Raw genomic sequence first — 14,755 nt, 5'->3', positions numbered from 1 at the left:
GTCTTTGGTGGAAAGGTTTCTGCATGTATGACAAAGTGACGTACAGGAAAAGCAAACTGACGCTCCTGGTCACTGAAGAGATGAAGAATAGTGTCGGACAAGTGTGGAGCGATGAGGAGAATGTAAACTTCCTCAGATTACTATATGAAACAAACAGAGGTGTCACGTTCCCATTGGTTTTGAGATTTGACCAGTACTATTTTAATCACGGCATCTGGTTGCACCCTCTTTGTCTGCACTAATGAAACATAAAGAGGCTCAAGCTGTTTCTCGATGCAACAACTAATACTCACACGCATTTATTCTCATTTTCTTGCAGACTTTTGGGGTAAATTTGGTGAAAAATGTTGCGCTACATTTGGATTGAAACTTTGCTACAATCTGGTTCTGCTGTATTGATTTGCATATTAAAAAAGAAAAGATGCTGACCATGAGTCCCCAATGTCAAAGGAGTAAAATGCTAAATCGGTGGAGTACTCCTTTAAGTAAAAAGGAAACGGGAGTACACACTTGGCAGCCCGTCCTTTGCACATTTCTCTTGAATCTGAAACATCCTCTTGTATCTCTGTCCGTCATGATATCAGCTATGTAGTCATGAGCGTCTGCCGACCGCGAAGAGCTCATGGATTCATAAAAACCAAGAAGTGCCAAGTGGCGTACAGAGAATGTGGTAATGATTAGTGAGTCTAGCCATACAGTGTGCAGAAGGTGCCCCGAGTAGCGACTGTATGTGTATATACTGTACAGACATGCAGGGAGAGGAGAAAGGAATCAAAAAACACGCAGGCATTCAGAACGCTCAGAGAGGCAAAAAACACCAACTGTTTTGGAAGACAAACCCCCCTATTAAGCATTAGATTAATTCATATTTAGATGTTACTCATCTATGTTGACTATTCGCTAAGGCATTGCAGAAATATGTCAATCTTACCATGCTGTGAAGTGATGATTTACAGTTTATACAGAAAAACAAAACAAAACAAAAAACATGCAGATTGCCACGTTGCTTTTGACTGACTGTCACGGATTGGTACGTCCTAATTAATAAATTTGATTTTTGTAAAATGTTCTATTGCAAGCATTCCTACTGCTGACATTCTGAAAGGAAAAAGGAAAAAGGAAAAAAAAAGGAAAAAAGAAGAGCACCATGTCAGTGTTTACGAAGGGTGTCAGATACAGTGGATAGTTTGAACTCTATGCTTGTGCAAACTTTTTTCCACTCATTTCCCAAATTAGAGTCTCAGAGTTGCTGAGAACAAAGGGGGATGAGAGGAAGTGTAAATGCCTCCGGAGGCGTTTCTCTAGAAAAATGGCGCTTTGTTTTTAGAGCATCGGCCGGGGGGGGAAATGCTCTGGGGACGGTTAGGAAGGACTGAGGGGGAGGACGTCGTCCCCTCTGAATCAGTGATATCACAACAGATAACATTATAAAAGGCTAAAACCACTCTTTACAGTAGAAAGAAACACACAAAAAAAAAAGTTGACTGACTCATGGCGACGGAGTCTCTGTAAGGCGGGGGGGAGAGGTAGAACAAAAACCAAAAGTTTTCAAGCTGGACGGTGGAGCCCTGTCCAGTGAGGCAGAGGGTTGCCATGGATGCAATACAAATTAACCACATAGAGATGCCGACACGATGAATACTGAAAAGGCAAAATCGTCCTTTGAGGAGCTGAAGATGTTGGGGAGTGCGTCTTTCTCTCTACCGCATGCACTTATTTTTGGTTTTATATATATATATATATATATATATATATATATATATAATCCAAATTGTGAGGAGTTTTTGAGGGGCATGGCTGGTGATATAGGCAGGTGCCACTTGTTACACGGAGGCCACAGCAGGTGATACTGTAGAAGAGGCATTATGGTGTTTTTCCTGTCTCTTTTTCTGTTTTTTTTGTGAGGTCTGATGAGGTTTAAGACAAGAGCCCTGTAGATTCACAAAACGCCGTATGGATCTGATGCGAGGGAGTCGTCCTGCGGGCGGCGTCTCCTCGCATGTGGACGGAGCGCGAGCGACGGGAAGAGCCTCAGGTCGTTTCGGGAGCAGTGGGCGGAGCGCCGGGAGGTGGTCGTCTTCTGAAATGGGGGCCAAGAGCTCTGTTGGACTTTTTTTTTGCGAGCTCGTTTCCTCCGCGTTTTATTGCTTTCCTGTCTTTCGCAGGCACTTCAGAGGATTGGGCTTTGGCTGAAGTCGAAGCATGAGAGGAGACGAGGGAGGAAGGGTGGTGGCGAGTGGCGAGACGGGGTTTTAAAAGTGTGCTTGCGAGCTCTACCTCGTCGTCTGCGACCGGGGAGATGTCACCCGGCAGAATGATGGAGGCCACAAAGGCCAACGCTTCAGGGAGTCAGAGAGCGGTCTCTTTGTCTCGTGTCCGGGTCAGGACCTGTTAGTCCAGTCCACTAGCCAACTACAAGGAGATCCAGGGCTGAGATTGGTGGATTGGTGGGTGAGGGTGGGAGGGAGGAAGGGACACCGAGTCTAGAGCAAAAGAGAGAGGGTGCGAGGGTTCCTGGATGTCCAGCCTTACCTCCCCGCTCACGTCTGTGTCTACACATCCATCGCCTCCACATCTCTTTAGTCCGTGTGGTTGTTGGCATGCTTCTCGTCTGCGGAGGCCTCCTTCTCGGCTCCCTCCTTGGCCTTTCGCCCGCCTCTCCCGGTCAGCACCTTGTGGCAGCCGCGGGCGATCTTGTACATCCAGATGGTGTTCAGGATGTCCAGGGCGATGCAGGAGGTGATCCAGGCCACCTGGGCGCCCAAGCCCAGCCGATCGAAGTCCTCGGTGCCGAAGGTGGCGAAGACGCTGGACCAGTACGACGGCATGACGGCGGTGCGCACCAGGAAGAACACCACCGCCATCGCAACGCCGTTTATCACCACCATGCGGTGCGATCGCGGGTACTTTAATGACTCGAAGAACCACCTGGAGGAAAAAAAGGTGATGATTAGAAATGATGTGTCATATCTTTAAACAAAGAAGGGTGGATGTGTTGACTCACCTTTGGTTCACAAATGGCGTGGACAACTCTGAAATGAGGCGGAAATTGGCAAAGTAGGGAAGTACGCCTCGTGTCTGCAATGACGGAACACACAGACGAGCAAATAACACAAATACATTATTACATATGAATAATCCAGTGTCTGTAAGTGCTTTTCCAGTTTAAAACACTCCTGAAGAGCGATGCACTCACCAGCACGTATCCATATGCATAGAGCGCCGCCAAGTGGTGACAGAGAAAAAAGCTGTCCCCCATAGTGCTCCAGTTACACGCCAGCAGCACCAGGTCTAGAGGACAGAGTGACATGCCAGTCAGAACGATTACGTTTATGTTCATAGCTGCATTGAAAGGCAAAGAGCAGCGACTGACCCAAAACACAAGAGCAGGAACGGAACATTTGTGGAAGACAATGTGGAACACATTTAATGCTAGACGGTGGTCATAACCTTCAATTTCTAAAAACAGTGTACAGTAGACAAGAGAAGACAAAATACTCCTCAAACAGGACTTTATAACTCGTAGTTTTTCTTTGGAGAGATTACTTTTTTTTTTTTTTTAAGTCGATGCACCTGAAAATTCACATATCAAAGTGCAGATTGACTCTGGCCTCTTTTGTAGTCAACAATGCATTTAATCTAAATGACCAGCGTTGCATTGGTGTTCGCAACTATAATCAAGTTACTATAAACGGAGAAGCAACTGCACAAGTGACAGGAAAGGTTAAACATAACGGAAGCATTTGTAGAAGAAGAAGGCATATAGAATCTAAACTGTGGTTATTCGCCTTCAATTTCTAATAACGATCTAAATCTAGAACACAGAGTGGACCAAATTCTCCACAAAAGGCACTCCATCACTCATACTGTTCCCATTAGTATGAACTACGATCTTTGTTTAGATCGATGCGTAACTTCAAAGTCAGTTTAAAGTCCCGTTCCCTTGTGTCTTTACGCAACACACACACACACACACACACACACACACACACACACACACACACACACACACACACACACACACACACACACACACACACACACACACACACACACACACACACACACACACACACACACACACACACACACACACACACACACACACACACACACACACACACACACACACACACACACACACACACACACACACACACACACACACTACGCACTGGAAGCAATGATCAACAGGAGAACAAACAAAAATAGCTCACCGTAGAGGAGGTAACCACAGGTTATGGCCACGTTTAGTTTGACGAGAGAGGGGTCACCCCTGTGGAAAAGCAGAGAACACGATGTGAAAAAGGTGCATTCAAACAATACAATTTAAACAAGGTGTGAGGAGAAGGAGTCAGTTAGTATTACAGAAAAATCTAAAAGTGCTTGAACCGTGTGCCTCTGATTAATAATCTGTAAAGAGAAGATGTGACTATGAATGGAGCAGAAATCTCACTCAGGACAGACTTATGTTGACGTGCTTACTGTGATACATGGTTAGGTCTTGATTAAAAAGAAAAGGCTTTGTTTGTGGTGTGTCCATAACACGTCTAACAATCAGTCCTGACGCGCTCTGGTGCAAATAACTTCTGCTCAAAAAGGACAATGGAGGCGTTTCTGCACCCGAAGGACATCCGATCCTGCTCTCAGTCACAATGTATCGTATGGCGAATGACACGGCTGACCGCTTGTGTAACAGGAGCCCACGTTGCACATACTGTACAAACATACACACTCTACAGCCCATATGCACGCACACACACTCTACAGCCCATATACACACACACACACACACACACTATATTATCCTGCAGATTTCACCCGATATTGCTTAGCATATCAAATCTTTATCTACATTTGCTATAAGCAATTTGATCTGAGTGGAATGTATGAAATTATGCTTATTGTATTTGTGTGAATGCGTGAAATGAAATTTTCATTGGCCTGGTCACCTTGTAAATGAAGCGTACCCCCCGTCTTTCTCACCGATTATGCGTCTAATCTAATGTCCGTGAGCGCTGCTGCTGTTAACTGATCAGTTGTATCACTTTACCTCTGCACTTGAAACGCAGCGGGCAAATATAAGATTGGATAACCCCCACGCCCCCTCCCTATCTGAGTCTGCAGGCTGCCATCACAAGAGTCCAAAGGCTTCACGATAATCAAATCAGTGTGATCCAGCTTCAGTTAATTAGATGTACAGTAGACCCAGGTTTCTCTCTCGCTATATGCTTAACTGATTGGCATTTGGTCTAGAGTGAGAAAGATATGGAGCCCCATCATAAGCCACTCATTTGAATTCAAGGGTAGGTTCTTTTACTGGCATTTTATCTGCTGTATACGAGATCACTTCTGACATTTGCAGTGCGGCTTGATAATCTCATTTTGTATGTCAAACAGGGGGTTTTACATGGGTTTCAGATTTTTCAATAATTTTTTTTTCTCAAAATCTTTCAATCTCGAAATCACTTTGAATTTATCATCATTATTATATGAACTCTGAGCGATTTAAGAGAACTTGTCGAATTCACAAATTCAGTTCAGATATTGTATAAGTAGGGTTGGATGAAGTACTTACCCATAGCCAGTCTACAGTACATGGCTGTATCACATCCCCAGTTTGGAGAAACAGACAGATAAGCAGCATGGAGGCAAATTAATGTACTGCTGTGGACATCAGTCTAAGTGTACGCTATATATAGAATATTATCACCGCTTTACCTTGCCGTCAGACAGCCCTTTGGAGCCGTTATCTAGGCTCTATTCAAAGACACCAGACTCCACTGGCAAAAACAGACATTTTACATAGCAGAACACGGGAGTTGCTAGTCTATATAGCCTCGATAGGATAGTACGTTTTTAGTTAGTTTAGTTACTGTGTGAATTTGGTGTAAAAAGGGTTAGTTCAGATTCACCAAAGTTACACAATAAACAAACTGGTACATCAGCAACTCGAGTGTTCTGCAATGTAAAATTCCTTTTTTGTCAAAGGAGTCTTGATGCAGGTTGTATTTGCCCGTAGCAAAGGGCTTTCTGATGGTAAGGTAAAGAGATAGAAATATTCTTAATATAGCGTATACTTAATCTGATATTGATACTTTCTTAAATACATTTTCTGCTCCCCATCCACAGCAGTACATTGATTTGCTCCTGTGCTGGTAGTCCTGTCTGTTTCTCTAAACTCTGGGCGTGGACCTTCATCGCCTGTAAGAATTACACTGAATATGTAGAAGTACCTCATAGAACCCAACTTCAAGAACTCTGAACCATAACTTTAAGTGGTCATGGCTTTTCAAAAGACTTTATATAAAAAAAGATTCTGCTTTTCTCTGCAGGGGGACTATAATAAAAAGCATACACGAATTATAATGCATTCACCTGAATGATTAAGGCAAAATTCAAATTTATGTAAAGTTGACAATATCAATTTAATGCGCATCATGGTTTGCCAATTTACTTTAGTAGTTTTTTTTTTTTTTTTTAAATAACACAATAGAAAGTATGTGGCGAAAAGGAACATTTTGAACCTGCTCCATCTCAGTCTTCATACAGATTGTTCAGTGGAACATAAGAGTGTAACATCACCTGTAACGTACTTCATTATATTATTTAATTCATCATCTCTGACTGTCCCATTCCCTTGACTGCCTCCCATCTTAGTTATGGGTCCGTTACACTGAGTGATTTTTGGGCTGCCTGAGACTAAAGTTGACAACCGTGAGAGAAACGTGGTAAAGTCTCTGGACTGTGAGACGCTTCCACCAACAAACCATTTGGAGCTTTGGTGACCAATGACAGCTGACTGCTGCTACAACCCTGTTCTACAAACCAATCAGAATAGAGCATGAAATATATGGAATACACTCGCTGGAGCAGTATTTCATAAGCTTTATTTTTAAATAATATTTCGGGAAGAAACACAATTTCTTTTCACAATTTAATTTCTGACAGCATGACTTCTAACTCTTTGGTGTGAAATTTGTCTTTTAGCTTTTGGGTAACATATTTGTGCTAATGATCATAGAGCACAAACTCACACTGCCTAACGAACAGGTGGCATTTATCAGGTTGAAACGTCTTCTAACTCGACCTGGAAGGTAATAAAACGTGTTGGAAAATTGGAGGTTAAATATTATATCTAAACCAGCTTGACCTCAACTCAACACGACCCTGACATTTGAACCCTCATTCTGCTCAGATGGCCCTTGCACGTGTTAATGTCAGGTCCAGATAAGCCAATCAGGAGATGTATCAGAGGGAGGGGACGCGGTCAGACACGGTGCTTGTTAACCGAGTGGATTATGATAACAGCAGAAGGTCTGAGCTGCCAGTGAGAGTGAAAGAGTCTGAGCTGCGGCTGAAAACAATGAAATTTACTGGTCATGCTCTGGCCACTCAAGCACTACCGTGAGAGAACAATGCGGCTGTGTGACGGGTCTTAATGATGCTGTAATACAATCAGAATTGACTGGAGAATTATCGCTTGCACCACTCTGCTTGCAACAGGATGAGCTTTTGAGGCATTAGGGATACAGCTGGGGGTCGGCTAGGTGCTGGTGGGTGACAAGGGGAAGTTTAGCAAGAGTGGGGGGTGGGGTGAGGAATTTTGCGCGGTCATAGCAAACGGCAAGGCGCGACCTAGAACAGATAGAAACTAAAAACATTTTTTAAGACAAAGAGAATTTAGGCACCTGAACACATGGAGATTTGTAGAAGGAGAAGGGAGGGACAGAACCCCCCCCCCCATCTTTCGTCTCCCATCCCCTCTTGCACTCCCCCCTCCTCTTTTCTGCATCCCCCACCCCCCCTTTTAGCTCCATCAGCGATGCTGGCCGGGGGCCAACGCGGAGACAATAAGAGCGAGAGAGGTGCGCTGCATTGATTCGACAGCCAGAGATGTAGGGTGCAACAGACAGCTAGAGGCAGGAGGAGGCTCGTAGAGTGCTGGTGGTGTGTGGTGGGGGGTAGGGGTCCACATGGAGAAAGAGAGAGAAGGGAAGGGAGGGGGGGGCTAGAGCACTAGGCTGCTGTTGTTTGCTATGAAAAGGAGCCTTGTGGGAGGGATTCTAGTCTAGTCTGCTCAAGAGCCAGAGAGGAAGCAAAACAGAGGGGAAAAGGAAAAGAGAGAAAGAGGAGGAGGAAGAAGAGCCTTGTAAGAATATAATTGAGAAGTGAAAGACAGAAAGCTGAGGAGTAATGCTTTTAAAAAAAGATTGCAATATTGGAGAGTAGAGAGAAAATGGGGAGGGGAAATTACCATTTCTCTTTTTCAGAATACATTGATGCAAATAACGCAGTCAGCAGTAGCAGAGAGAGAGGGGGAGAGAGAGGAAGAGGGAGACAGAGAGAAGACAGGAAAGGCAATAATCAAAGGCTAAATCCACTGAATCTACAACCCTCCGGAGACTCCACTGACACATTAGATTTTATTTATGAATGAAGTGTTGCAGGGCTGAACAGCACAGGTTGCCCTTAGCTACCATTTAGGAAAATTGGCAACCAATTATTGTCCTTTAGTTGCCATCAACGGCATCCACTTTTTAACATATAAAAAAAAAAAAAAAAAAGAAATCAAAACAGCAAAATGGGCACCCTAAATTTAAATCAGTTTTATGTTTGTTGCAGTAGTGATAATTAAATATCGCCATTTCGGTCAGAACCAGAAAAAGTTGCATGCGAGTGCGTGCATCAGTGGAAACCACTTTTAAAAGCTGGTGCTTTCTGTTCCTCTTACCAGACGGGATTGGCGTTGACGGCGTCATCGAACCACAGGATGTAGAGACAGAACAACCCCACAATCAGAGCGTGCACGGTCGACACCAACCTGGGGACGGACACACAAACAAGAACAAAGTGGTAACACATGATGACAGACAAAATAAGAGTTTCTTCTTCTCTTGGCTGTTCCCGTTATGGGGTCGTCACATCGGATCATCTATTTCCAATCGAATATTCCATCCAGCCTCAAAATGATCCCGTATGGAAATCTGATTTTATTTTTGTTTTTTTCGCCCCCAATAACTATTAAAGAAAATAAATGAACGTTTATATTGACATTGTACGCTTTTGCAAAACCAAGGGGTACACTGAACGTTGACGTTTCTGAACAGAACGTGTTAAATAATCAGTAAGGTTAGAAACAAACCTTGTTATTTAAAAAAATTGTATAATATTACATAACGAAACAATAGCTCTAAATAAATAAATGCAACTGAGTCTGATGATGTCTCCTGTGTCTTGATAAACGTGCTTGCATACAGTATGTATTTAATTACATCTACGTTATCCCCTGAGTCCACGTCTTCTTTATCAGGCCTGACACAGTATCGAACCTTGACCTTTGGCGTGGTTATCTGGGTGACTGAAGGGAATACTTCAGAGGTCCAGTGGCCCTTATCTCTCCTCCGCCAGGAACATAGTTCCTCCACTGTCCTCATGTAGCTTCTAGAGGAACAGCAGTCCCCATCCACGGGGCCGCAGCTGCTGGGCCGAGCCCTGGCCAAGCGCAGCTCTACAGATGGGCTACTGTATGACTGGATGAGTCCATTATTACTGCCGAATCACAGCAAAGTGTCTGAAAATGGAACAGCCATGGAGGAACTTGGCTAAAGGAAGTGTCAATATAGCCGTCTGTGAAGGATATGACACGAATCTTGCAGCCGATCTCTAGTTCTCGCGTTTGCTTTGAGAAGTTTCTAATTATATTGATAGAGAACGCACAATAAAAAAAAATAAGAGAAAAGAAACAACAAAGATATCAACAATAGTCTCCTAGATTGTGCAGCTGTGCTTCAATACTGGACAGTCGACCCCTGCTCTCTCTTTGGAAATGCTTTCTCCCTCTCTTCTCCTTGCACTTAAGTCGTGGTTACATAAACAACACGGTGACAAACTGAGAGCTGGCTGTTATACAACAGCAGGCCACTCTGAAGTGAAACATCAGTGCAGACTTTTCATTGCTGAATGCACCCTGTACTTTCACATAAAGGCGGAAAGGCTAATGCAAACTATAGTTACATGAATGAATGCTATTTGTGAGTAACTGGCCGACAGCAAAAGAGCTGTCCCTGAAGCTTCAGCTTGAAACCTAAAACCACTGCGCTCCACATCACAGCTGTAGTTTTCTGGAATGACGAGGGGCTGCATCACCAAAAAAACACCGGTGTTTGCTCAACACGGGTCAGCTCTTGCAGTGTTACACAACGAGACTATGGTAGGGAGGCGCGTCAGGTCTACAGGACAATCAGTGACAGGCACACTTATACAAAAACTGTCAACATTTTCAATGTAGCATCAAAGAAACCATTAATAATTAAGTTAAATAACAAATTGCTAGTTGGTGTACTTTCACTCAAGGCTGACCCAGCAAAAAAAATGTAAACGTTTTATTCAAGTTTTTCTGAGTGAAATTATAAGAAAAAGTATTTGCCTTAAAAGCGTCAACACAGTCTATGACCATGAATCTCCAAAATCTAGTGAGTTTCCTAAATTGTCTGTTAAAAACAATAAATATTACATTCAAAAGGTAAAAATGCATACAGCGCTGTGTGACGTGTCTGTTCCCATGTGACAAAGTCTAAGAGATGCACCTTGAACCCTTGATGAGTCTGAAAACGTTTCTGTGGGATGGAATTAAATAGCTGTTTATTATTGTGTGTTGAACGTCTCAACGGGCCTTGACTGGTGAGAGATTATACAATTAAAAGATAGTTTTACACTCTGGGAAATACCCTTATTTGCTTCCCTGCCAAGAGTTAAATGCGATGATTAATACTGCTCTAGAGTCTGTTTAGTAAGTATGAAAATGGGGCTCTTTAGATTAGCATAAAGACTGGACAGAGGGAGAAACAGCTAACCTGGTAGACGGATTTTGTTACCTTTAGGCAGAGCCAGGCTAGCGGTGTCTGTTTGCAACTGTTACGGCATTTAACAGATCAAATAAATGGGAAATAAAAAAACAGTTGCACACCTGGAGTTCCACTCCGTGAGCTTGGTGGAGGGCAGCAGTCCGTAGCCCGGTGTGATGTAGGTGGAGAGACGCGGGCTGACCACCGAGAAGAGAAGCTGGAACCCCACGAAGCTGCCAGCCACCACGGTCAACTCTCTCGTCTCCATCACTCACCTAAACACAAGGAGGAGGAGGAGAGGAGAGGAAGGGAAGGGAGGGGAGGGGTTGGGGGGAGGCAGGAGACAGGGGAGGGTGATACACATGGACAGGTTCAATCGATGACTGTCAGTCATCCTGGGCAGCACCAGAAGAAGAAACTGAGGTGGCGGCGGAGGTGAGAGAGTGAGGCGGCACCCTGTGTGGTTCCTCCAGTGCACAAAGTAAAGAAATAAAGGGAAGAGACAGAGACGGAGGGGGGGTGTGTAAGCCAAAGACATGGCCTGTCTAATGCGAGTGACAGCAGAGTTTTAGACAAGCGGGGCAGATCAGAGAAGGGTGGTGGAAAATGAAAGGCGCTACAGTTGAGGGCAAAGGAGGGAAAAATACAGAGAAAAAAATAAATGAAGTGAATACAGTGCGGGGTATTAAGATTTGGAATAAAAGGTCTCCATTTATATGCATATTTTGCAATGGGATTACAGTGGGTTGTTTAGGCATACTCAAAATCCCTGAGGAAAAAACAAAGGCTGAGCGGGGGAAAGAAAAGACGATTGTCAAGATGGAGACACAGGTTCAAATCAGAGGAAGACTGTGTAACAGGTTTTGAGGGTGTATTCTACTTTAACAATGCCCTTCATTCTGCCCATATCTATGTTTAAATCAACTGTTTATTAGACATTTGGTGTTTTAGTTTATTTCCATTATGCCCATTTATCTTGCAGATTTAAGTATGATCAATGTTAGAAGTGTTGGACCAGAAACCGATATAAATTTAAACTAATGAGGACAAACACAGGCAGCTGTCTGTAAACACATGCTGAAAAGATCTGTTTACTCTCACTCAGGTCAACAAACTAGAAGCCTTTTTTCAAATCACAGGCGATTAGTGCAGATGGCCTGAAATAGCACCGTGATCGCAAAAAACAGCAAAATCAGTACGTTCAATGTTTTTTTCCGACCTGGGGTACAGAATTAATTTGAATCACATAAAGTTGTTTATTCATTTATCGTAGATTGACGTGACTGCGCCGACTGTAATCGTGTTTTTTTTTTTTTTTTTTTTTTTAAGAGCTGCTTGAGTTCCAGAGCGAAAAATTCTGACTGTGTTCTGGGTAACCGGATGTCTCGGGGTCAACAACCCAAATGCTTCATTCCTAAGACAGACAACATATGATCAAGTACATTAGTCATAGCAACTTGGACTGGGGACTAGATATCCTGCTGACATCTAGCTAGCCGTTTTGCCTCTTCCTCATTTCCTTTTGTATTTTTGCTGCAGACCTAAAATCATCAACTGGCTTTGTTTCTCAGCTTCTGTCATCCCACCTGTCACAAACGCAATGACAGAAAAACTGTCCATACTCCTGCAACACCTACCAGAATAAAAACAAACACCAAACAAAGGTCACAACATGATGCTGAATGCAAAGCCATCGTGACCTCTCACTTGTTCTTTAGCTATTACAACATACTGAGCTTATGCTGATCTGGACTCTGGCCTAAGAAATTCTGAATTAACAGAAATTGCGAGGTGGCGATAAGGATTGTGCCAGGTAAAGATTACCAACAACTGCCAGACACAAAGGTGGGAAACTCACACACTTTAGCCATATACTTGGTGAAGGCTGTTTCTTTACGGTACATTACATTACATGAATTAGGTTCTATTTTTACCCTAAAAATGCCCAATGTTGTGCGTGCCCACTGATCTGCAAAACGCAAGTCAACAAAGCACAAGAAACAACAAGCTGTTGAAGAAAACCAGTTGCACCAGCGAAACCCATCAATTCAAATACTACCATGAAGATTACAGCTTTGCTCGGAGCCACCAGACGCAATCTTCAGGACTATTTTCCGCTTGATCTTTAGAAAAAAAAAAATAGGATGCCTGACAACTCCACAAATCAAAGCAACTGCGAGACCTGCTGCTCCTACTTCATTACGGTTCCCAGTGCCCCTATTCACTCTAGAAAACTGGCATGTTCAACAGGGGAAGCTGAGGCAGGCGATTCTTCTTGGGGAAGCCACCCTACTACTCTTAAAAGCCTCTCATTGTCCCCAGCAGCAGCAGCAGCAGCAGCTATGCACATTCCCGGGCCACGCTGATCTATGCAGCATGAGCCTGAATAATTCATTGGCATTCTTCACCTGGTAGGCTGGTTCACACTGGGAGGAAGAAGAGCAGCAGGAGGAGGAGGAGGAGGAGGAGGAGGAGGAGGAAGCAGCGTGCAGAGAGCCTCCTCCTCCGTCCACAGTCTGACCTTGTTCCACCAGGCCCATCTTGCCACTGTCAGCAAACAAGTGACCCCCGTGACATATCGATCAATACATAAATAATAGAGGTTCAATCCACCCTTCTTTTGGAAATCTAAACCTCCCCCTCACCCCTGTCTACCGCATTGCTACACCACGATGGGTTTGACTCACCCGTCTCTGTAGCAGCTCCAGAGGCACAAAACCTCCACAAGGCCGGCCTCACCAATCTCTGCCAGGAAGGTCGGACCATAACAGGGATACAGATGTAATGATAACCGCTGTATTAACCCTCTCAGTCTGGTGCACCTTCCACCACAATAGAGACAAAACGTGCAGCTCAAAGTAACCTGTGATTATTATTAATTACCTTTAAATTCCTTTGCAGCAGCTCAACTTTACAGATTCAGACAATAAATACACATACTATACAACTACACAGACACAGACAATAAATACACATACTATACAACTACACAGACACAGACAATAAATACACATACTATACAACTACACAGACAATAAATACACATACTATACAACTACACAGACAATAAATACACATACTATACAACTACACAGACAATAAATACACATACTATACAACTACACAGACAATAAATACACATACTATACAACTACACAGACAATAAATACACATACTATACAATTGGCGACCATCTCATTAAGCTCTGCACCGAGAGACGTAACGGGCAGATACGAGCAACGTGTCAATATATATATATATATATATATATATATATATTTATATATTTATATATATATATAGCTACGTTATATATCATCAGCTAAGCAAACAGCTTTCACAAACACAAGTCGGGCAGGTGTTGTAACAAGAAGCCATAAGACGTGATTCAGGGGCCAAAGTTGTCGGCTAAAACGGGAAAGCTACGTATGTTGTTGCCACTGACGAGGCAATAAAGACGTCCGGAGCTCAACGCGTTTATACCGTTTAAACAACAGACACCGAGCTGGTGAGGTTGTGCAGCGGGGAGCTGGTTACCTGCTGTCCGTCGCATAGGTCTGTGTAGCCGGGTACGCGTCCCGTTCAGCCGGCCGTCTTCTTCTTCTTCTACACTTTCTTCCACAACTTGACGTTAGCTAGCAAGACGGCTAAACTGACACAGCCCCTGGAAGGAAGGAGAGAGAGAGAGAGAGAGAGAGAGAGAGAGAGAGAGAGAGAGAGAGAGAGAGAGAGAGAGAGAGCCTCGTCTGCTAGGCGAACAATGGCGCACCCCAGCCGACCACTACAACCTGGATAAATAAAAGCTTTCCCCGCAGCTATGGTTTCTCTCCCGCTATGAGTCCAGTAGCTTTTTTTTTTTTTAAGCAGTTTTATTTTGGCGTTCACCGGTGACGTCATCACGTTCCCAC

The 14,755-nt window shown here is 43.7% G+C and overlaps 1 protein-coding gene across 1 annotated transcript; it reads right to left on the bottom strand.

Annotated features, from left to right (window-relative positions):
• On the bottom strand, positions 1-14,526 carry tlcd4b (TLC domain containing 4b). The gene is made up of 7 exons (XM_054608198.1): positions 14,385-14,526; positions 10,970-11,122; positions 8,735-8,824; positions 4,218-4,276; positions 3,197-3,291; positions 3,005-3,078; positions 1-2,928 (listed from the first exon to the last, which is right to left on the bottom strand). The coding sequence occupies exons 2-7, from the start codon at positions 11,113-11,115 to the stop codon at positions 2,580-2,582; spliced, it is 813 nt and encodes a 270-aa protein (XP_054464173.1). The 5' UTR covers positions 11,116-11,122; positions 14,385-14,526; the 3' UTR covers positions 1-2,579.
• Between the last annotated feature and the right edge of the window lie 229 nt (positions 14,527-14,755).

Source organism: Anoplopoma fimbria, chromosome 11 (assembly GCF_027596085.1).
Source record: "Anoplopoma fimbria isolate UVic2021 breed Golden Eagle Sablefish chromosome 11, Afim_UVic_2022, whole genome shotgun sequence".
Classification (NCBI taxonomy): Eukaryota; Metazoa; Chordata; class Actinopteri; order Perciformes; family Anoplopomatidae; genus Anoplopoma; species Anoplopoma fimbria.
This window is presented reverse-complemented; position numbering and strand designations above follow the sequence as displayed.